A 24,152-nucleotide genomic window follows, 5' to 3' on the forward strand; every position below is an offset into this window, starting at 1 on the left:
GCTGATTTTTTTTAAATTGCAACACAGTATAAATACAAAAGAAAGGAACATAATATCACTCTATAGTTTTGCACAAAAAATCCCCTTTCCAATCTCTTAATAAGCTGACAACAGGGTAGAAAAAAAAAATTAATATCTAAGCATGTCTGAAATTTATACCTTGCTTTACATCAAAATGAAAATGGCTTCATTTTCAATGAATCCACATTTTCACCTGCTGAGTTAAGAATATTTCCAGTTATCAAGGCAGTATCCAATTACATATATGACCTTTTCAATATAACGTCTTCCAGCTCGACAGAATGCCTTATATGGAAAGGTCTGATAAATTAGTTACTATTTTCCGCTAAATTAATATCTGAGAAACAGATTATGATGAGAATAGGCTGAATGGCATGCATACTTGGCAAAAAGAAGGAAAAGACATATTATCTGCATAGTAACATAGAGAGAGAAAGTGATCGGAAATGTACGGAAAAGTCTAAAATATGTGGGTGATCTGCCCACTATATAGCCACAGTACATTGTACTTAGAGGTTTAAAATCTACACTGCATTACCTTGCCATTTACATATTAACTGAGTTAATCAAAAAAACACTAGTTTGAATTTGCCCAGTTATTATTAACTGAGTATAGGACAATGCTGTGCTGACTTTAAAATATCACTTTGAATTGAATGCTTATACATTGTATTTGTATTGATTAAATTTGGAACTGTCCATTGTCATGGCAAGGGTTTTTTAATACTACATGTACATTAACTTTTGGCCTGCAGGTGGCAACTGAATACACCTCATGCAACAAGTGCAGACAACTGAATACATATGCACCCCATGCGACCAGTGCAGACAAAGATTAGACTGTTATCAGTACATATTTTTAATTTCTCCATAGACAAAGTCCATTTAAATATTTAGCATGGTAAGGGTTAGTGCTTTGATGGTTTGAGCACAAAACAGTGAAAAAATGTTGCCAGATTGCACAACTTTTGTAGGCTGACCTTTTACTAGTGACATAGGTAAGTCTACATTTATCCTAGTATTCAACAAGTTTAGAAGCTGAACCATTTGTAATAAGTAACAAGTCTTTATCTAGCTCTAGCTATCACGAAAATTTATAATGGATAGTTCCCAGGGCTTTTTTTCCCTTATAAAGCAGGGGCCGTAATTAGGGTGGCTTCACCAAAGAATTTTTTCTTTAAAATCATGCAGTTTTCCCCAAAAATTTTAATTTACGCAAAGTTTTTTCTTCACCTTTTGCAAATATACCATATAACTTTCTCTAAAATTAAGGGCACACTGCTTCCCCAACCTGTGAAAAAAAGCCCTGGTTCAATAAATTAAAGTTGGACTGAAGTCAATTTAAAAAATTAGGAGGTAAGGGATCAGTGTCTATTCTAGGAGGGGGGATCAGGGGATTCACTCATATTTTTGAGAATTCCCCCATATTTCACCCTATTTTTACAGAGGCAGAGGGGAAATTTTACATAGTAAAAGAAGGAAAAAGATCAACAAATGTAATAAATTCTCTCTTTCCGATAAAAATCCCCCAACCCCCCCTGTTTTTCGAATCCTAGAATAGACACTGAGGGATAAGAAGTAGAAAACACATGCTTACTGATGATAGAGAATTTCTTGGTTCTCTGGCAAGAGACAACTCGTATATCTCGTCCTCTGTATAATGCATGTCCAGAGATAACTGAAAACAATGTTTATAGCATTTTCAATAAAAATAATCATGCAGAGAAGAAAAACTTACAGAATAAAGATTTGATTTTCTTTTAGAAGAATAATGTTGATTAAATTTGATTAGGATAAATTTATAGAGAAATATGAGGTAAAATATATAATTACACAAGATCCCTGTGATGAGTATTTGGAAAAAAAGAGTTTCAAAAATATATACTTGAATTAAAGATTAATAAATGGTTACAAGTATTGAAAAGTTATCTACCTTGCAAAAATTAAAGACGAGTTACCTACCCTGAAATTATTGAAGAGATGTTGAGAGAAGAAAACAATCGTTTACCCCAAGAGTCAGTATTTAAGAATTGCAGTTGCCTACCCTGATAGAAGTAGTGTTACCTACCCTGACAGTACTAGAGACTTCCCTTCCCTGTGATTACCTACCCTGACAGTAATAAAGAGTTACCTACCCTGACAGTACTAGAGACTTCCCTTCCCTGCGATTATCTACCCTGACTGAAATACCTACCATGTGTATTTTGAAGTTATCTACATCAGCAGTTTTGGAGATTAAACCTATGCTGAGTGTCCTGAAGAGTTTTGTAATCTTAAGAATGAGTTACCTTCCCTAAAAGAGCACCTGAGAGTAATGAAGAGTTAACTTCCCTGAGAGTTTTGAAAAATTACACTATTTGAGACTACTGAAGAAATTCCTATCCTGACAGTATTGAAGAGTTATCTACAATCTCAGAGTATTGATGAATTACCTACCCTGTCAGTATTTAAGAATTACCTACCCTGAGAGTATTGATGAGATCCATGTTGGCGAACACTCCTGGAATGGAATCATGAGTCTGAAGTTTGGTTAACTCGCGAAGAATGAGTGAAAGTTGAGCCATTTTACGAAAGTTAACAAGGTTCCCCTCCACTCTATCAGGCAAAGCCGTGTGAAGAAGAATGAGGTCCTTCAGATGAACACCTCTGTAAAATAGTTATCATGAAAACTTTAAGATTTCAGTTGTGAAAATATATGACTTAAGAAACAAACAAGACAGGAAGATAGTGAATCTAAAACATATCAGATGAATAGGACAAAAAAAAAACACATTAATTATCCATTCAAATTTTACTTTTTTATTTAAATTACATTGTATCTAGTTTACTTAATTTATTCATCTATTCATTTATTTGTTCATTTGTTGATTCTGTTCGTCTGTCAGTTAGTTGTGACAACAAGATATCTACAAATTTAACTTTTACCTGACATAAAAAAAGATGTTTTCAAGCAATAAATGAGCCACATCACGACAAAACCAACATAGTGGGTTTGAGGCCATCATGGATCCAGACCAGCCTGCGCATCCGTGCAGTCTGATCAGGATCCATGCTGTTTGCTGTCAGTTTCTCCACTTGTAATAGAGTTGGTAAGCGAACAGCATGGATCCTGATCAGACTGGTCTGGATCCATGCTGGTCGCAAACACACTATGTTGGTTTTGTCATGACGCAGCTCAAATAATGTTTCATGTTTTTTCTTTAAATACAGGATTTATTTCCATCAAGTGGTATAAAAAGGAAAATTTCATGAGTGGGAAAAGCCACACGTGAAATATGATAATTTTCATACCACAAGATGAATATAAATCATGTATTTATAGAAAAAAAACTTTAATTTTCTATTTCATTATGTATTTTTTCTGTTCTTTGACCTTATAATTTGAAACACATCTCATTTAATTTGTGTACTGGCTAAATTTAGAAAAAAAAGTAGTCGGCAAGACACCAGTGAAAATATCTAAAATATGTTTCACTGCAGTGAAAAATAAATTTAATAGTCAAAATACAGTAAATGAAAATATGCATTTCATTTCATCAATATTTCTCATTTTATTTTATTTATAAGTATGTAATCAATAAATTTACTAAATTAAAATATGAAAAGACAGATGCACTTACAAAATTGGTATTTTAAATCCCGTACATTGATGAAAGACTTTTCTGTAGTTGCTGAAGTTGTTGTTGGACGACAAGAGCTCTGTATGTTCCATCAACATCTGAAAATATAGAAATAATATATCAGCCGCGCCATGACAAAACCAACATAATGGGTTTGCGACCAGCATGAATCCAGACCAGCCTGCGCATTCGCGCAGTCTGATCAGGATCCATGCTGTTCGCTATCAGTTTCTCTACTTGTAATAGGGTTTGTAAGCGAACAGCATGGATCCTGATCAGACTGCGCGGATGCGCAGGCTGGTCTGGATCCATGCTGGTCGCAAACCCATTATGTTGGTTTTGTCATGACGCGGCTCATATGATGTATAACAGTTACATGTAGTTACCACATGTATACCACAAAAACTCTATGCCTTGTTATACTACAATAATTTCTTGCCCCTGCACCACTGATTTAAACTTTAACCCTTATATTTTGTTAGAGTTTATTTCTTCTGTTGTTATGCAATAATAAACTAGTATACTACAACCCAGCATCAGCCTATACCTACAATGGTACAAAACCCTCATACCTCATACTAGTACAAAACCTTCATACCACACAATTGGCACAAAACCCTCATACCACACTATGGCACAAACCCTCATACCACACAATGGTACAAAACCCTCATACCACACAATGGTACAAAACCCTCATACCACACAATGGTACAAAACCCTCATACTACACCATGGCACAAAACCCACATTATATTACACCATGGCACAAAACCCTCACCACACAATGGTACAAAACCCTCATACCACACAATGGCACAAACCCTCATACCACACAATGGTACAAAACCCTCATACCACACAATGGTACAAAACCCTCATACTATACCATGGCACAAAACCCTCATTATATTACACCATGGCACAAAACCCACATACAACACTATAGTACAAAACCATCGTACCACAAAACCCTCATACCACACAATTGTACAAAACCCTTATACAAAACCATGGCACAAGACTGTCATACCATAATATGGCACAAATCTCATACCACACCATGGCACAAAACCCTCATACCACACAATGGTACAAAACCCTCATACCACACCATGGCACAAAACTGTCATACCACAATATGGCACAAATCTCATACTACACCATGGTACAAAACCCTCATACCACACCATGGCACAAAACCATCATACCACACCATGGCACAAAACCGTCGTACCACAATATGGCATAAATCTCATACCACACCATGGCATAAACAGTCATACCACAATATGGCACAAATCTCAAACCACACCATGGCACAAAACCATCATACCACAATATGGCACAAATCTCATACCACACCATGGTACAAAACCCTTACAATAGAAGTGGTACAAAACCATGTCCATAGAGAAATTGTGCCTCTACTAAGGATCAAACCTGATTACAAATTCGATGCTCTCACTGTTGAGCTAAGTGAGTGGACCATATATGGATCATATAGCAAACACCCAGAAAAAGACATAACAATGACATAACAAAGACATGACAACATACTGTATTACAGCAGTAGATGGCATACATAATCTAAAGTGTGCCAATATTGACCTAGTTATTATGTCAACTCAAAAATACTTCTATAACAATAACTTCATATTGTGATCAGATGTAAAACAAATTAAATTTTTTTTCTTCATTTAAAAAACTTTTATAATTTCACTGGCATGTGTTACCCTACAAACATCAGCAACAGTTTGGTCATGCAAGGTTAGGTAAAAAAACATTTGTTATGTAATTGTTTGAACAAAAGTAGTTTAATATCTAATCAATGTCTAACAGCTGACTGGGAATCCACATGATTGTAAAATCCATTGACATATAAGTAATAACTCTATGTCCTGTATCTGAGACAGAGTGATTTTATAGTTTTCTCTCACTCTACAGTACATATTTCATAGTTACCTGTATTTTCATATTAATGAGCAAAAGTAAAGGTTCAAATTCATATGGTATCATTAATTTTAATCTGCACAAATTATACTTTTGCAAGTTTAAATCATCTGTTTCAAGGTCAATGATTTATTATTTTCAATCACTCGAAAATTGTAATAACTTAACTTGTGACCTGTTAAATATTAAGTTCCACTGATTCTAAGGCAAGTGAACCACTTAGCCTGCTTTCTTCAATTAGGATTCCTTTTAGGGACTTAACCCTAAATCTGCTGAAACTGTTTTAAATTTACTTTTCAACGGATTTTCATAATAATAATAAGATATTAAACTCGAGTAGTAAACAGATAAGGGCCTGCTTAGACTGCACAGATGCACAGGTAGGCTGGCCTAGCTAGAGCCTGAATGCATGGATATGATGCATTCAGATGCATGGATATGCAGGCAGGCTGGCCTCACTAAAACCTGGTCAGACTGCACGGATATGCAGGCAGGCTAGCCTGGCTTTATACTGATATCACTTTTGGTTCCGGCAGGTTAAGGGTACCAAAACTAAATAGCCAGTAATAAACTTGTACTTGTAGACTCATCAACTTCACCATGATTTTTATATTTGTTACCCAGTTGCATTTGCACGATGAACTAGTTCATTGTTGAATTTGGAACCTTCCATTGCTAGCTTAAAGAAATTCAATATCAATATACTGAAATTAAACAAGTTTGTTTGTTTGTTTGGGCTTTACGTCACATTGACACAGTATAGGTCATATCGCAACGTTCAAGCTTTACTGGTGGAGGAAGACCTCAGGTGCCCTTCCGTGCATTATTTCAGGCACGAATGGGCACCTGAGTAGAACCACCGACGTTCTGTCAGCTAGCTGGATAGCTTCCTCACATGAAAGAATACAAAGTCCCTGTCGGGATTCGAACCCACAGCGGTGAGGGGCAAGTGGTTTGAAGTCAACGACCTTAACCACTCGGCCACGGACGCTCCTGAAATTGAACAACTAACTCTATGGAGTCTGAAATGTCTTGCACATACTTATTGGTACAATCAGTCTGAACTTTTCTCCTTTCCACTTTACATAATCTAAGCAATTTTGAAAAAAAAAATCCCTTTCACTAACAATGAATATTTCCATATTCCCAAAACAAAGCAGGGGAAGCCTATTCTACTATTACCCAAATTTAGCTGCTTGAACGACTACCCGGCATCTTAGCACGTGCCTGGAGAATAATCTATTTATGGAACTTGCATTCAGAAATGTAAAAAAAGAAGGTTATTTATCTAAATAATGGAACAGTGTACCTTTAACATTGTGCTGACCTAGTGAGATATATTTTCTCGAAGGTTGTTTGATTATTTTCTCCCTGGTAAATGTCAAACCACAATCAGCTGATCAAAGCCTGGCGACAGGCTTACAGTTTTCAAACGGAGAATAGCAACATAAGAAACAGGTATGCTAATATACAAGGCAAAAAAAACATATTGGAAATTGATTTATTTTCTAAATTCTACATTAACAAAGATGTTCGTCCCATCAACCTATTTTAATATCACTTGACTCACACCAGTTTTTATTTTATAATGAACATTTTGTAAATTTTGTAATGTGTGAACTTTAACATATCTTAAACCTGACTCTCCTAAATTTATATAATGGTCTTGTCTGCTTGAAATGGAATAGTCCATTAGAAATTTCAAGGACTTCGAATTAAAACTATCCAAATAAACTACACGTGTCGCGTCTGGAAAATCAGCTGTACATGCCGGCCTGGCTCTAAACTAGTGCAAAGGTGAATCCTTATTTTTCTGCAAGAAATAACCGGTTTAAAGTTCGCAATCTCAATGCATTTGCCCATATCATAAAACTGGGGCATTATGATAAAAATATATCTTAATAAATGCATATAAAATAACTATGTTTCACCAATTTTACAAAGTTTCGAAATTTTGCATTGACCATTTTTTACTCTATGTATATCTAATTTATTATTATTAGTTTTCTTATGCTCAAGCATACCAGATTATGTGGAAATTTGCATGGTTGGACATATTATTTCTCTATTATAACCCTTAAGCCTGCAGGCAGCTATGGATTCTACTCGTGCAGCCAGTGCAGACCATGATCAGCCGGCACATGTCTGATCTAGGTCTGCACTTTCTTTCAGTCAGTACATATTTTGGTATTTTTTCCTAAAAAAATTTGTGCTTTTGTCAAGATTGATCCAAAGAGTCTCAAAACACTGGGACCAATTTTGCCTATTATTAACACTGGACAGTCCTGTAATAAAACTGGAAATGTCAACATGGGACTTTCTATCTTTACAGTTAAAGTGAAAGTCTCCACAAAACTGCATACTAGTAATTCTGAGCAATAGCAAACTTTTAACAGGTAGACATAGCAATGTTCCTATAAACAGCTAGGTAGCTTTCTTAGGTGAAATAATTCAATTTCTCTTTTGCTCAGAAATATTGTTCAACAATGTTCTAGTAAAATATCAATGTTACAGCATGTAATAACACAGACTGATATTTCTATTTTTAGATTTCTTACGACCAATACCCACAGCGTTATCCAGATTACTTTTTTATGCAAGCTCAGCAGAAATTCAAATGTCAAATGATATTAAAACACATTATGAAAAAGTTATTTCTGGGTCCTTGAAATATATTTGTTTTTCTTTTCATAATTTCTTGTTGCTCACTGTGTAAAATAATGTATATTATGAATCATTAAATTATTAAAAGTTGAAGACTCTAAAGTATGTTTAATCAGTTGATAAAAAGAAAAAGCAATTTGTTTTACTATATAATCTTTCCTTTCATTGACATGATGTGGAGGGATTGTTTTTTTTTCTTATTACACAAAAGGTCATAAACAATTACTGCAAAATCATTATTATTCATAAGCCACTAATTTTCATGGCTTTTCGTCGATTGGTCAATCCACAAATTTAAAATCCAATGAAATTTCATTTTGTCTTCTGTAAGATTATTTTGCATTTTCACTATTATTTGCATTTTTACTTATTGCAAAAAATTGAATTTACGAACCCACCAAAATGTCATTTGTGACAAATCTTGAAATTTCATGCCCACGAAAATAAGTGAATTCACAGTAATATACTTCTAGTGTCAAGCTGAAGACCTCTAAGTGTTTCATATAAGTATACATGTACTAGCAGATATTTCTTCACAGACTATACAAGGTCATAGCATCCAGATGTTACACATGATTATCTCAAACATATGTGAGCTGTGCCATGAGAAAACCAACATAATGGGTTTGCGACCAGCATGGATCCAGACCAGCCTGCGCATTCACGCAGTCTGATCAGGATCCATGCTGTTCGCTATCAGTTTCTTTACTTGTAATAGGGTTGGTTAGCGAACAGAATGGATCCTGATCAGACTGCGCAGATGCGCAGGCTTGTCTGGATCCATGCTGGTCGCAAACCCATTATGTTGGTTTTGTCATGGCACGGCCCAATTATGTCATAATTTTCTTATGATCAGAATTATAATATTTGAGTTTAGTGAAAAAATTGACACAGTCTTGCAGTTAGAATCCCAGCATATAACAATGTAATTATGGTAGTGTCAATGTAACCTGTGCCAGGTCTTAACTTCTTTCCAACAAAACAAATATGCCTCTCTTAATAAATAGCTTTTAAATTCACAAACCGGGTAATTTCCAAAGCCAGGTTAGTGTGATAAAGCAGGATATTAATATTAGCAAACAAAAGGCCGTTATAGACAATTATGTTGTATTTTAGGCTTAATAAGGGTCCATCCACCCTTTAAGGCACTGAGAGTACGAACACCGCTAAAGACAATAATCTTCCAGTATAAAATATCAACAACTTAATAAATGCAATGTGATTCTATTATAAAAAAAGTTCATATATTTCAATTTTGTTAAAACAAATGCAAAATAGTGCTCAAATACATACAGTTCACTACAGAAAATCAAAATTACTTCTTCATAAATCAAGTCAAATAAATGCGCTACTTATGATCGGCATCATATTTCATAAAAATTCTTTTGCTAACTCAAGTCTGGCTATATTAATGTATAATTCCATTGACCGAATTCTTAACAAAACTGAAAATGTCAACTGGCTACACACTGTACAGACAAGTGGCTGATAAAAAAAAAAAATTGACTAATTATAGTATGCAATTCTACAATAAGTTGTTTGACCTGATTCTATATCTGCAATGTACTTTTAAACAGCATATAATTAGAAATACTTGGAATTCTAAGTAAGTATAAAAAATATGAATTAATATGTAAGATAATATCTTTCAAAACCCATGTAAAAGTACAAAATGTATTTGCAGGAATTTGATCTAAGTGAATATACATGTATATGAGTAAATTTAACATGAATTGAAAATTCTGATGGAAATTTCAAAATGGGTCCACATATGGATTGGCAGCTAAATCTAGCACACAATAAAGCCATGCTGGGTATCTTTTAATTCTCAAAGGGGAGTAATTCAGTAAAAATATAAGCTAAAGTTATGTGTCTTGGTCAATGTCATACAATCACACCATATTTCTACTGTGTTACTAATGCATATTTTAGCATATCTTGACCACTTTTTGGTAATTTACATTGGTTGTGTCGCTTGCAATTTGTAAATTGTTTCTTTGTTCACTTCACAATACTTTACTTTTTTAAGTACATTTTCAGAATTTTCATAAAAATAAGCAAGAATCTGGAGGTGTGCTGCTTTAAGGTTTTCAAATGGTCAAACTAAAATCACTATGCTTTTTGTTGTAAGAATGAAGGGTGGTATGGTTTTTAAACCATCTATACTGGCACAATTTAGTTATTATTGCCCCTGAGTATTCAAACTTTTATACAAGACTTACCTTTTGAGTTTCTGACGGTATACAGGCTGTAGTTTTATACAGTCTGGCCAGGGCACTGTGTGTAAGACCACCAACCACTGCCATCAGAGAATTAAAATTTTGCAAAGCTCGTAATTTCTGAAATGCAAATTATGAAATGGTAAAGGCCCATTATGCCTCAGAAATGCTATCATTTTTATTTCTCAAAAACTGTTTATTTCTTGTATCTTGTTACAGTTTCCAAAAATATACTCATTTGCTTCATAGTTTCAGGAACTATCATTTGCATCTTTAGCTTTGTTGGCAATTCGTATAATTATAGTGAATTACTATTTTGTATGACAGTCAAAATACGACTTTGTTTACATTTTCCTACCTTTACAACACATTAATGCATGTTCAGCACTACTTTTTTTCAGTCGTAAAACATCTAACCTGCTCTTAATCCTATATTTAAACATTATTAAACATATGTTTGACATTTCTGTAGAATTAAAAAGATCTGGATTTCTGAGGAATAATTGAGTAGGTGCAAAACTGCTAACCATTTTAATAACTGGGTTAAACATTTAACCTACTATACCTATGGAACTCTTAGATTTTTAACAATACATTGTAACTTTCTTTCTTTCTGACAAGGTATGACATTTAGTTCATATTTTGCTGTACTCGACAAGATTACAAAAGATCCAATTAAAGAGTACATTTTAATTATTTTCCACTACGGCAGTACTATACACAATCAGATAGCATGCAATTGAGAAAAAAACACACGTCTGTACGGCTAAATTACAAACAAAATGTCATATCTTGTCATATTAAAACAAAGGTAATATATGAAATATTCTTAAACTTTCTTGGTTATTGGTCTAGTACTAACCTTGGTTACTGGTTATTGAATTTTCTAACAGGTTTTTGGCTAAACCCCACAGTACAACACTTTAACTGAGTGTAACTAAAGGTTAGGTTTATTATGATATTTTAGGGAAAAATTGTCTACAGGACCTTTCTATGGTGAGCAACTGATTTCGGGGAACATCTTTGATGTCTTATATAGGAACTGTTACCTTGGCAACATTACAGAACTTGACAATGACATCAGCTCTCTGTTGAGGTGTGGTTTTACTGAGAACCATACACTGTATCCACTGTGATAGACCATTAAACAAAGCGATAGAACGTTCCAACTTGGGGTTATCCTTCAATGATGCTGTCATTGCATAGTTCTTGAAATCAGTAAACTGAAATATAAAAAAAAAGATTTTTGAACCAAATGCTTTGTTACCTTATTTGTACATCTTTCAATTATCTATCTGCATGCCTATTCCTACGCATCAAAACTCGAAACCGGTGTTAAATAGCTGATTAACACTGCTAAGACCGATATTATTTCTTAATTATATATGGCTGCAGCAAATTTATGGAGATTTATTTTTCTTTAATCGGGGAAAAGAATTATGCAATATAAGAATCTTATTCTGTCAACCAGTACAGACCAAAATATCTAGCTCAAGAGTAACTGTTTACAGTGGTAACAAAGCTCTGACGAGTTTCCGCTAAACAGTTACCCGAGAGCTAAATATTCTGGTCAGTACCGACAGCCAGTGTTTGATTCTTTTTCTTGCATATTACATATCAATTATTATAACAGAAATTATGAAAACTGATATTCTCATTACACACTTTTTTTCTTTAAGTAGTTCAACCCATTATGTTGAACTTACAACTTCATTCATAACAGTACAAGAAAAATGGCAATGCCATGAAACCAGGTTTTCTATTATCACCATTGCAGATAAATATGTTGTAGTTGAAATACAAATACAAGCAAAAAATTGTAACTATATGCAATATAAATCATGAATTATGTAGGAGGAGTTGCACACAGAAGAAGAATTCACTATATATTCTGTATAAGGAAAAAAAAAACAAAGGGCCATAATAAGGTCAAACATTATCCAATCACAAAACCCCGACAATATGGGCCAGGGCACTTGATGACAAAGGTTCTGTGAAAGTTTGGTTAAAATCCGTTGAGAAATGTAGGAGGAGTTGCGTACAGAAGTAATTGTTCACTATATATTCTGTGTAAAGAAAAAAACAAAGGTCCATAATTAGGTCAAATATTATCTAATCACAAAACCCTGACAATATGCGCCAGGGCACTTGATAACAAAGCTTCTGTGAAAGTTTGGTCCAAATCGTTTAAGAAATGTAGGAGGAGTTGCGCACAAATGAATTGTTCACTATATCTTCTGTATAAGGAAAAAAAAAACAAAGGGCCATAATTGGGTCAAATATAATACAATCAGAAAACCCTGACCATATGCCCCAGGGCTCTTGATGAAAAAGCTTCTGTGAAAGTTTGGTTAAAATCTGTTGAGAAATGTAGGAGTTGCGCACAGAAGAAATTGTTCACTATATATTCTATATAAGGAAAAAAAACAAAGGGCCATAATAAGGACAAACATTATCCAATCACAAAACCCCGACAATATGGGCCAGGGCACTTGATGACAAAGGTTCTGTGAAAGTTTGGTTAAAATCTGTTGAGAAAATTGTAGGAAGAGTTGCATACAGAAGAAATTGTTCACTATATATTCTGTATAAGGAAAAAAAACAAAGGGCCATAACTAGGTCAAATATTATCCAATCACAAAACCCTTACAATATGCGCCAGGGCACTTGATGACAAAGGTTCAGTAAAAGTTTGGTCAAAATCTGTGGAGAAATGTAGGAGGAGTTGCTTCGAAAAACCTGGTTAAAAATGACGTCATCCGAAGAACGCAATTCATTCATAAAAGGCGTGCGGCAATGACATCATTTAAAGCACGTGACTTGTCTTTCATGAGGGGTGTAAGACAGGTTTTTCTAACACCAGTTAGATAATCCTGTCTGATATGCAAGAAATTTGCAAGAAAGACTTTTGAAAGGTTATATGACCATGTACAACCATGTTTCTTACATTTATGCTGTACACTTACCTTTCTCTGGTTTTCTTACATTTATCTGGTAAACTTACATTTATCCGCCTGAAAGCTCTATACTCCAGGTAGGTGAGGTGATCTGCCAACTCTTCTGGTTCCAGATGATTGAACACAAGGGAAACTTTACGATTATGTCGCATTGAAGGATTCCGAACTGATATACTTCTCATCCAATCATATGATGGGCTAAAATTACAAATTAAAATTTAATTGAACATGTTTGATTAAAATTAAAAAGTTCTGTTTTTTGTTAAGATACTGCAATACATTTTTCAATCAAATGCACAATATACTCAATTCCCAGGTAACTTCATAAGGTAGCACACCACAGTAATGTAAGCCACAGCTTCGAATGGCCAGGGAGGGAGGATTTCTTGGATATAGTGAATATCCTGGATTTAAATGACTGGTTGTCTTTAAAATGCATTTTCAGCATGAAATTTGTTTTTGTGACATCTAATATGATCACTGGCAAATTCGAAAACATGGCCAGAAATCACATGCTGTTGATTATATATGTCAAGGCCGCCATTTTTTGTAAACATTGCTTTTAAACAGCATGCACGGTAAAAAGAAGTCATTTTACAGGGGGGTACAAACTTTTAGCAGTAGCAAAAAATCTACAAGGTTGAGGACTTGTTTCTTTGTGATATTTTGCATGTATAGGGAGTTGCTAAAGCAGAGACGGTGTTCCTTTAGCCTGTATATTTGCAGATATTTTTTGCCAGAGGGACGAAATGTGTTGTTTTGGGTCTCGGGCCACTGTAGATTTTGGGCTTCAACGGAATGAATTGCAACTTTTTTGACTGCCTGCCTATTGCAGATGGGATAATTTCTTTGTAGATTTGCAATCTTATGTCATATTTTTTCTCAACAAAATGTGTTTTCTTTTTCCAGGTTGTGTAGTTTGGTATCAGAATTATTGCTTGTAGGACATTGACGGCAGGAACTTGAAATTAACTGTGGAGTGCTACCTAACCTTTGAGCTACAATTGACCTTTTGAGGTTTAAACGTAACACTTTTAAATCATCATGAAACTTAAGAAAACTATGTCTATACATGATGCAAATCCATTTCTGTGACTTTGTAATGAATAAATTAAGTGGTCTATGTGTTTACTTTAAAACTGAGTCACTCTTTCAAAAGAAAAAACTTGTTTTAATCTGAAAAAAGATATTAATTTATTGTAGAAAAATGAGCAGTTCTAGTTTAAATGAGCAGGAATATAAATCATGATGCCTGATAGACTGTGCATTATTATACTTCTAAGCAAGAAAGAATTAATATCTTGATGTATTTCCATTCTAACATGCTAATAAAAAGAAAATTGATCAAATTGACCAGAAACTTCAAACTAATATTATACATTCATATCTGCACCTGAAATACTGCAAGCATACCGGTAAACAAGATTTTTCCATATAGGCTGTCATCTAATTCTCAACCCCAGAATACCCATATTGGAACTTAACCTAGAAATCATTTAAACAATGTTCCTGACAAATTTCTAAGACAAATGGGCTGAAAATATTACATTTCTAGTGATAATAAGGTTCTTCCATATTAAGGCTTTGTTGCCTAGTTTCACCCCAGGTGACCCATATTCGAACTTGAGCTAGAAATCATCTAAACAACCTTTCTGGTCAATTTCCAGGACATTTGGACCAAAACAGTAGCTTCTAGAGTGTTAACAAGGTTCTTCCATATTTGGGCTTTGTTGCCTACTTTTTGACCCCAGGTGACCCATATTCGAACTTGACCTAGAAATCATCTTAACAACCTTTCTGACCAAAACAGTAGCCATTAGAGTATTATCATGATTTTTCATTTTTTAGTTTCTGTTACCTAGTTTTTTGTCGGAGATAACCATGTTCGACTTTGTCAGAGCAATTACTTGGAAAAACATTCTGATCAAGATTGGTGACAACTGAGGCAAAATGTGACCACTAGAGTATTAACAAACTGAATGTGGACAGTGGACATACATTCAAGGATCCTAAATGCTCACCCTAAGCCGGCTCAGGTGAGCTAAAAAATCTAATGAAGATATTTACGGTAACCATTACCCTGCTAGAACCGAAAGTACTCAGCTTTTGCCACTAATTAGCCAGGCTAGCCTGAGCAGGCTCTATACTTTGTGATGGCTGACTTAAATTTTAATCTTGATGTCTCCATAAAACTGATAATGGACAGTTCCAAAATAAAACATGGACAAGTCCATTTTAGAATTTTAGGAGGTTATGGGTTACAAATAAAAAAATATATATATTTACCTACTTTGATTACATAAAAAAAAACTTGCCATACCCTTATTGTGCATTGAAAACCCTGTACTGGCATTTCATTAACAGTTTTTGCTTATTTCATTAATAAATTATCTCACACTTTCGAGAGGTCTATAAGTTCTTTGAAGGTGCTATTTCCTGTCCGCTGTACAAGCGCCCCAAATGTTTTGATCACAGACTGTAGCTTGGGGTCAAGGTCAAACTGAACTGGAAACTGCCGAATCCAATACCTGAAAAAATCAACACAATTTTATCTTAAATGAAAATGAGCCGTGTCATGACAAAACCAACATAATTGGTTTGCGACAAGCATGGATCCAGACCAGCCTGCGCATCCGCGCAGTCTGATCAGGATCCATGCTATTCGCTTTCAGTTTCTCTACTTGTAATAGAGTTGGTAAGCAAACAGCATGGATCCTGATCAGACTGCGCGAATGCGCAGGCTGGTCTGGATCCAAGTTGGTCGCAAACCCATTATGTTGGTTTTGTCATGACGCGGCTCAAATATTCATTTTTACTCAAAGAGTGTGTATTAGATTCCTATACAAAACATGACAATCAGTTTGTTTTCTAAGAAATATAAATCAAGCACAGACATAAAAAATAGGTCAATTGTAATGACTTCCTGGAAAGTGTGTTAAAATATAATGATAAAATCTGATCATATTATTATTAAGAATTGCATGAAAAATGTAATAAAAGCGACAGCTGTAATAAACAAGTCTCAATAACTTAAGTAAATAAATTCATGTAAAAATTACTGATTTCCCAAAACTGGAACAGAAAATAGATATTAAGAAAATAGACAATATGTTATAAAGTGAAAACCTTGTTAATAAAAACAAGAGCTGTCGGTAGGACAGCAACGCTTGACTATTCTTAGTGCTTGATAGTAAAAAAGCCTTGATAATGTAAAATTTTCTAAGCTAACAAAAAGGCAAATTTTTTCTTTAAATCCATGTTACAGTTAAAAGCCTTGCAGAGAGTCCTATTATGATCTCAAAGAAGAGTATTAAATGTCAACTTGTTTCAAAGCCAGATGTCAATAGAATATGAAAATATCTGAGGTGGTATGCAAACAAAGTTGAAAAGGGGGCCTTATTCTGCCAAATGCTTCAGAGAGTTACCTCCTCCGGTCTACAGGTTGGGGTCATGATGGTGAACAAGTGTGCACAGTTTCAAAGCCATATGTCAATGGACTTTGAAAATATTTAAGGTATTACAACAACTTTAACAAAAATTCTAAGTCGAAAAAGGGGCATAATTCTGTCAAAATGCTTGATACAGTTACCTCCTCCTGCCTCCAGGTTGGGGTCATGATGGTGAACAAATGTGCAAAGTTTCAAAGCCATATGTCAATGGACTTTGAAAATATTTAAGGTATTACAAAAACTTTAACATAAGTGGTTACGCCGACGTTCGGGTGACTACAATAGTTCTACTTTTAATATTCTTATCGGATAGTCAAGCTAAAAAAATTGCAAAGGGTTTACAGAAACATATTAACCTAGGCTATGTGATTTAGTTTATAAACTGTGTTAAGTTCTTAAAATCTTTCCGCTGGTATACAGCCAGGGCCCCAGTGATATTGGTATACAACTAGGCCCCTATGCCATTGGAATTCAACTAGGTCCCTGTGCCACTGGTATATACAGCCAGGGCCCACTGTCATTGGTATACAAATAGGTCCCTATGCCACTGGCATATACAACCAGGGCGCAAAAGAGACATAAATTATAAACTTTTTACATTTGACCTGAAGGTGTGACCTTGAACATTGTCTTAGATCAAAGAAGTTACCAGGACTTGACAATATTGTAAGTACATAATATCTTGATGTGGTAATTTAACTTTTGCTTTACAATGTCTGGTAATATTTCAGTTAACCTCATAACAATATATAAACTTTGTTCTCAAAAGTGGAGAACTGACTTATAATGTTGCTAATAGTCTAAATTATGCTTATTACATTCTCATTTTCTCATTATTTCCAATTTAAATGTCAGTAACCACCACACTTTAATTAGCAAATGGTATGATAGACTTTTAACCTTATACTGAAACTAAAACATATATTTATAACTCCTGACATAGACGTTACTAGAGAGATATACTCAGTATTCTATTTTTAGTATCGTAACCTTGGAATCAAAATCAGATCTAACTTACAAACTAAAGTAAGAGAGTCGTTGACACATCTAATTGGTGCTCAAACAGTCATTATTTGAATCTGAATATCATGAAGTAGATAAAATTACTATCGCACCACGCCCCCTGAAGCTGATGGAAGTATTCTATAGGGAAATATGATATCGTTCAAGTTCTACAGAGGAATTACGCCACTTTTATCGTTCTAATATTGCTGACAATAAGGAATAGAACATGTGAGAAAAGATATGCAAATTAAAGCAGAAGAAAATGAAAGAAAAAGAAGGAGGTCAAAATGACGTTACGTTCACCTAAATCATACAGCATAAAAGAGAAAGTTGACAGAAATTTCTTGTAAATCATATGGCACAGAAAAAAAAGTGACAGGAACTTTGACAACGATACATATCAACTATCTTCATATACAATATTCTAAGGTATTATAATCACCGTCACATTTATATGACAAATAACCCACAAGAGTTAAGATCTCATTAATGGTTCAAATGGAACATAATCGTGTATAGAACATTGACCCTTTGCCTACTCAGGCGGCAACTTATTCTACCCATGTGACTAGGGCAGACCTAGATAGAGGACTGATGCATGCATGAGCTGTGTGTGTGTTCTATGCTTAATGAGGGTCCATCCACCCCTTCAGGCATTGAAAGTACGGACACCATTGTACTTCAGTGATAGAATACTTTTGAAAATTTCCCCTTAAATCATACATGGTTTTGTCCAGATTAAAAAACGGACAAGTCTATTTAAGATAATTAGCAAGGTAAGGGTGAATGACATTACTAAGTTGTGGGTATAGTTGATTTTATTTTCCTATCTAGATCTGCAAGCACTATAATGATGATGTAAGCTTAGATCTTTATGCTGTATCAAAGAAGCAGTATTGACCCCTAGAGGACATTTTTTGTTTCTTATTTTATCCAGAGGACATTTATTAACACTGAGTTCCTGCCTGGATTTGTCTTGTTTTTTATTTCTAAACTGATGAAGTTCAATGCTTAAGTTGAAGGGATTTCTAAATGTATATCAATAATTTAAAGATGACAAGTCATTAAAGACTATTGTATACTAGTCATTTATTATTTTCCTAATTTATCTTTAACTGCTTAATTTATGTAAGACACTTGCAAATCTTTGAATATGAGTTAATATCTGTTGTTAACTAGTATAGTGACTTCAACTTCAAAATGTTGACATTAAAGCAGCACGCCTCCAGATTCATGCTTATTGTCAATAAACATTTTGAAAATGTATTCAAAAGTAAAATATTGTAAAGCGAATAAATATATGAAATTACACAATGCGATTACAATCTTCATAAATTACAAAAAATAGGGGACAAAATATGCAAAAATAGCTCTTACTGCATTAGTAACGCAGTAGAAATATAGTGATAAATACGAAAAAATCAGTCATTTATCGCAAATAACTTGTATATTAATTACTTGAATCTTTTCAGTTTTCTTAAAATCTGCATGTGCACACTTGCCAGAGATCTATAATGGTGGCATAAGCATGTCAGTATCCAGGCCCACTTGTAATTATTGTGGCGGCATGACCAAGTGGTTAACGAGTCAGACTAGTATTCAAATGATCACTAGCTGCACGGGTTCAAACCCCATCAGTGGCAAGTCATCATAATGTGCCCAACCCAAAGGCTTATAAGCATGAATCTGAAACACATTAAACTTGTGCTCATTTCACTGAACTTACCTGATGGGTAAAAAATATCAAGCAAGATATTTTAAATAAAATATTATATTCTTACCTTACAGCATAGCATATTTTGGCTCTGTATATCTGGATAGGACATAATTTCTGTGAGGGAAGGTGTGAACACTTTGGGTAGGGACAAATGATTTTCTCTTCACTATTTTGATATCTGAAACATCTTGGTTAAGGATTAATCAACAGTAAATATACACTGTACATGACTAAAAACAGTCAATTAAAGCACAAACCCTGTCAATAAAATGCTAGGTAAGAACCTATGGCAAATTTGTGTCAATATCTGAACAAAATAAAAGCATCTTAGTATCAATTCAACTAATATTAAATTATGAGCTTAAGCCCCTTTTGAACCTACTCTTTTTTAAAGACTCACCACTTTTGCCATTATGCTTAAAACCCAGACTGCACATCCAGCTGAGCTACTCAGTGTTAGTGATTTGATTTTGAAGAATTTCAAAATTACCAGTACCTTGACAGTTCCAGATTGACAACTTCATAGCATAAAACCATTTTGAAACAACACATATTTCCAAGACATAAACACAAGGCTTTATACTGTTGGCAGCTACATTTTTGTATTTTGATATTAAAATTCCCTTTAACTTAAACCTAGGCATATCTATTACAAAAATAACCAGGTAACAGGTTAAATTAGGCATATTTGTTACAAACTAAATCTAGGTATAAAAGATACAAATTAACGAACGCCTGTGCGAGCTCTTCAGATGACGACATGTACCATTTGTGCATGAGGAACATGACATTTGGATATTTGCTGTCTTCAATAATCATCCCATCATCAGCTGTAATATAAATACAAGAGAATTATTTTAGTCAGACCAAAAATGAAAAGCCTTTGTCACCAGTATAGAACCAGGCCAGCCTGAACGGGGGTGTGCCAGCTCTTCAGATGACGCTTGTCATTTGTCATGAGGCATATTTGGACTATCTTCTTAAAATCATCATCATATGTAATTTAAATACAAGGCAATCTATAGTAGACCAAACAAAACTTGTCATCCGTTGAAGTAGCTGCCTCCAGAAAAAAAATCCAAAGTGCCTGATGGAATTCGAAACCAATTGCAGTGAGGAGCAAGTGGTATGAAGTCAACCAACTTAACCACTGGGCTATGGACATCCTTTAACAAATACATGTACTTAAAAACTGATATTTGTTATATGTTTAATTATAGAAAACTACATTTTATAGTGCCATAATCTGATTTTGAAAATAACAATATACATGTATAGTGCCATGATAATCTGATCTTTAAAAGCCACAATTAACAATGCTATGATAACTGTGATTTTTAAAACTGCATAGCAGTGTCACGATAACTCTGATTTTGAAAATCACAATTAACAATGCTATGATCAACTCTGTTTTTGAAATTCACAATTAACAAATTGCCATGATGAGTCTGTTTTTCTTTAAACAACAATCTCTCAGAGTAATAACAAGGTCCTTTTCTGAACAAGAGAAAAGCTGTTACATGTATCTATAATTTTCAGGGAATTATGTCCTTTATGTCTGTACATAATCTGGATCATGGACATATATATATATCAGCGCTATAATACATCTGCTGTAGAGACATAATTATTAGATATAAAATCATTATAATTTCTTTCTTTTATGCAGAATTTTATATATAGGACAAACTTAGTCGGAACATCTCCGCTATTGTTCATAATAACCTTGGACTTAATACGGATTGAAAGTAGTTCTACCACGTGGTTTTAGATGAAAATGTAAGCGTTGATAATGTATAAGGAATGTATATATTTGAGGTCCAAATAAAATAAAGTATATTTCGATACAACTTAGATTAAACATATGTCTGACAATCATAATCAATTTAAAAATGCCCACTGAGATACAATTATAACCAAATCCGATTTATTGTCAACAGGTAGATATTTTGTACTTTCGGTTTCTACAACCATCGTAAGTATATAAATAATGTATTTTTTAATTTTATATCGATAATAATTTTTAATTTAGGTGGACTTTTACTTGATATATTGGTATAGATTTAGTCATAAACTCCTAGCATTAAATTGTTATTTGTTTACATGTTAAGTTTCTTAGCGTAGGTTGGACCGAAATACCGTATCCATTCTGGGTATTCTTACTTTTGTGTATGAGGTCCTTTTCTGAAGACTGTCTGAAAGGGCCGAAAAGTTGTGATTGGGACAAACTGTGTCAATAGGACAAAGTCCTAGCTTTCCGTTAATGAGTATTGTATGACAAATTGTGAATACAACATAGAAAAAAGACCTCAAAAAAAACTCTAAAGCTTTAAGTGGTTCAGATTAGCTGAAAAACAAAATAAGTCTTAAACAAATGACCCAATGTTACTATGGCAAACCTAAAAACATTGCCTTACAATGAGGAAAAGTAGGTAAATGTATATCTAGACATGGTGACCTTGACCTTACAAACCTGACAATGTGAGATCCATTTAATAATAGAGATCCATGGAAAGTACCAATACGACAGATAAGGTTAGTCAACAATTTAGGAAGGTGATAAAAGAAATGATTATAAACTTTCAGAAAAAAGCTCATCTGTATGCTGCACGGAAAAATTTTCGGTCAGCGTTATGAGTTTGAAAGCATGTAAAAGGTCAACTCGCTTACCAAAGCTCTCCACACACAGATGTATGAGTCTATCTGGTGTGGCTGCGCGTATGTTGACCCCATGAAGAACGGGTTTCTCTTCCTCCATCAGGTTACACGTAGACTGCATACGCTCATCGATGCTCCCGCTACACACATCCTGTGATGGCATAGAAAACTTGAACCCACGAATACAATCTGTGTCACAACATTCTGTAATAAAGAAAAATTAAATTCGTAACTTTTTTCAATATACATCAAATATCCACATAGATTTTGTTTGTCATTGTGAAAAGTTGCACCTGTCTATTGTAAAAAAAAATCAACTTAAAAAAATTCTATAATGAAGAAGAACTTTGGCTGACAAACTACTGCATTCACATACCTGCAATCAAAGATACATTGTATTCTTATGGCAGGGCCTGAATCAACATAAGTGACCACTGCAAACCAAGAAAGACATGCAAAAGATGATCAAGAGATACACCCGGAAATAAATTAAAAATTGTTGCAACGCTTTTTCAATTTTGGGTCATTTTTGGCAATTAGAATTATTCTGAACAAACAGAATGGGACAATGATCTGAAATTCTGCACAAAAAATATTGGTCTACGTAGATCTACATCAAATGGAACATTTTTCTAAAAAAATTATTTCCAGTTCCATAATGTCAAAAAACCTCAGTGAAGTCCCTTTAAAATATCATTATTATTTATCCATCATTTTCATTTAGCTTTCTAACTATATAATGTATCATTAAAGGAACACTGCACATTTTATATACTATAATTATACATTTCTATTCCTGCAAAATTATCTGTTTTGTTAAACTATTCCACTGAACGTATTTTAGCTCATGATATTTATTGGCGACGCCGGTGAGCGGCGTCGTCTTATATGGAATGCTTTTTATTTTTGCCTATGGAAGGAGCTGTTATTATTAGCAGTTAATTTCATGTTGAGTTAATTAGATTTATTTTGATTCGTAAAAATCAAGTAAACAAATATGTTGTTATATTTCTATTTAATAACTTTATATAAAAAGCATGTGCATTGTGATATTATTTTCACGAAATTGCAGGCTCAGTTTAACAGCTTGTCCCTTAGTTTTATTGACAATACTAAAACCCGGATTTCGAATATCGTTGTGGTCTACATTGATGCCGTATATATTCGTTCATTCATTTATATATTTTCAAAATTTTCTTACAAGAAGAAAGTTCACCTGCAAATGAGTATAAGGATAGGTAATGGACTGTTGTTAACGATTATCCTATTGATTTTATCCATATTACGTTGATCTGTTGCACAGAATGGTTGTTTTTACAAAGTGTACCAGTATCCGGATGTTGAAAGCTATCCGATTTTCTGCAATAACTGCTGTCACATAGTCATCTATTTTTTTTATGAATACTTTACCATTAATTTGCATGGCTTAATAAAACTGACTGAGCCTGCAACATTTCGTAATTTTAATGTTTAGGGTGTTCTTTTGGGTTTCAGGTTTTCTCTATTTTAAGGGGAAGTAACTCATGTTTACTAAATTATTTGTTCTTTTCTGTCTACTCTATCTTTAGTATTACTTACTATTTTTTGTTTTTTATAAAATTCACCAGTTGTAAGGTCATCAAAAGCAGAGAGGCCCTGATGAGTGAATATTGATATATATTTTTACTGGCTTTATATACCCTAGACCAGATATTATAGTTTTCTTTCTACAAGATTATGAATTCCTGTTAATAGGATGTTATATTTATTTTTAATGGAACCTGAGAATTATTAATGTAATGTGCATACAAGTGTATCATAGTATATGGATATAATGTGTATTTCTGTATTTAAAGACTTACAGTTATGATGGATGAGACTTGCATTAAATTTATAAATGATAATACATG

At 34.0% G+C, this 24,152-nt stretch overlaps 1 protein-coding gene across 4 annotated transcripts in view; it reads right to left on the reverse strand.

Annotated features, from left to right (window-relative positions):
• The window catches only part of LOC132741451 (ras guanyl-releasing protein 3-like), an 82,792-nt gene that overhangs the window by 15,684 nt on the left and 42,956 nt on the right, over positions 1 to 24,152 (reverse strand). For all 4 annotated transcript variants that reach the window (XM_060729611.1, XM_060729610.1, XM_060729612.1 and 1 more), the window contains 10 exons: positions 22,276 to 22,467; positions 20,327 to 20,435; positions 19,670 to 19,783; positions 15,831 to 15,962; positions 13,482 to 13,632; positions 11,527 to 11,700; positions 10,481 to 10,597; positions 3,642 to 3,739; positions 2,484 to 2,667; positions 1,619 to 1,699 (listed from right to left, as the gene is read on the reverse strand). In XM_060729611.1, the coding sequence (XP_060585594.1) occupies positions 1,619 to 1,699; positions 2,484 to 2,667; positions 3,642 to 3,739; positions 10,481 to 10,597; positions 11,527 to 11,700; positions 13,482 to 13,632; positions 15,831 to 15,962; positions 19,670 to 19,783; positions 20,327 to 20,435; positions 22,276 to 22,426 (1,311 nt within the window). In that variant the 5' untranslated portion in view covers positions 22,427 to 22,467. The remainder of the gene's footprint in view (positions 1 to 1,618; positions 1,700 to 2,483; positions 2,668 to 3,641; positions 3,740 to 10,480; positions 10,598 to 11,526; positions 11,701 to 13,481; positions 13,633 to 15,830; positions 15,963 to 19,669; positions 19,784 to 20,326; positions 20,436 to 22,275; positions 22,468 to 24,152) is intronic.

The sequence above is a fragment of the Ruditapes philippinarum genome, unplaced genomic scaffold, assembly GCF_026571515.1.
Source record: "Ruditapes philippinarum isolate M1 unplaced genomic scaffold, ASM2657151v2 ctg112_1_1_1_1, whole genome shotgun sequence".
NCBI classification, from domain to species: domain Eukaryota; kingdom Metazoa; phylum Mollusca; class Bivalvia; order Venerida; family Veneridae; genus Ruditapes; species Ruditapes philippinarum.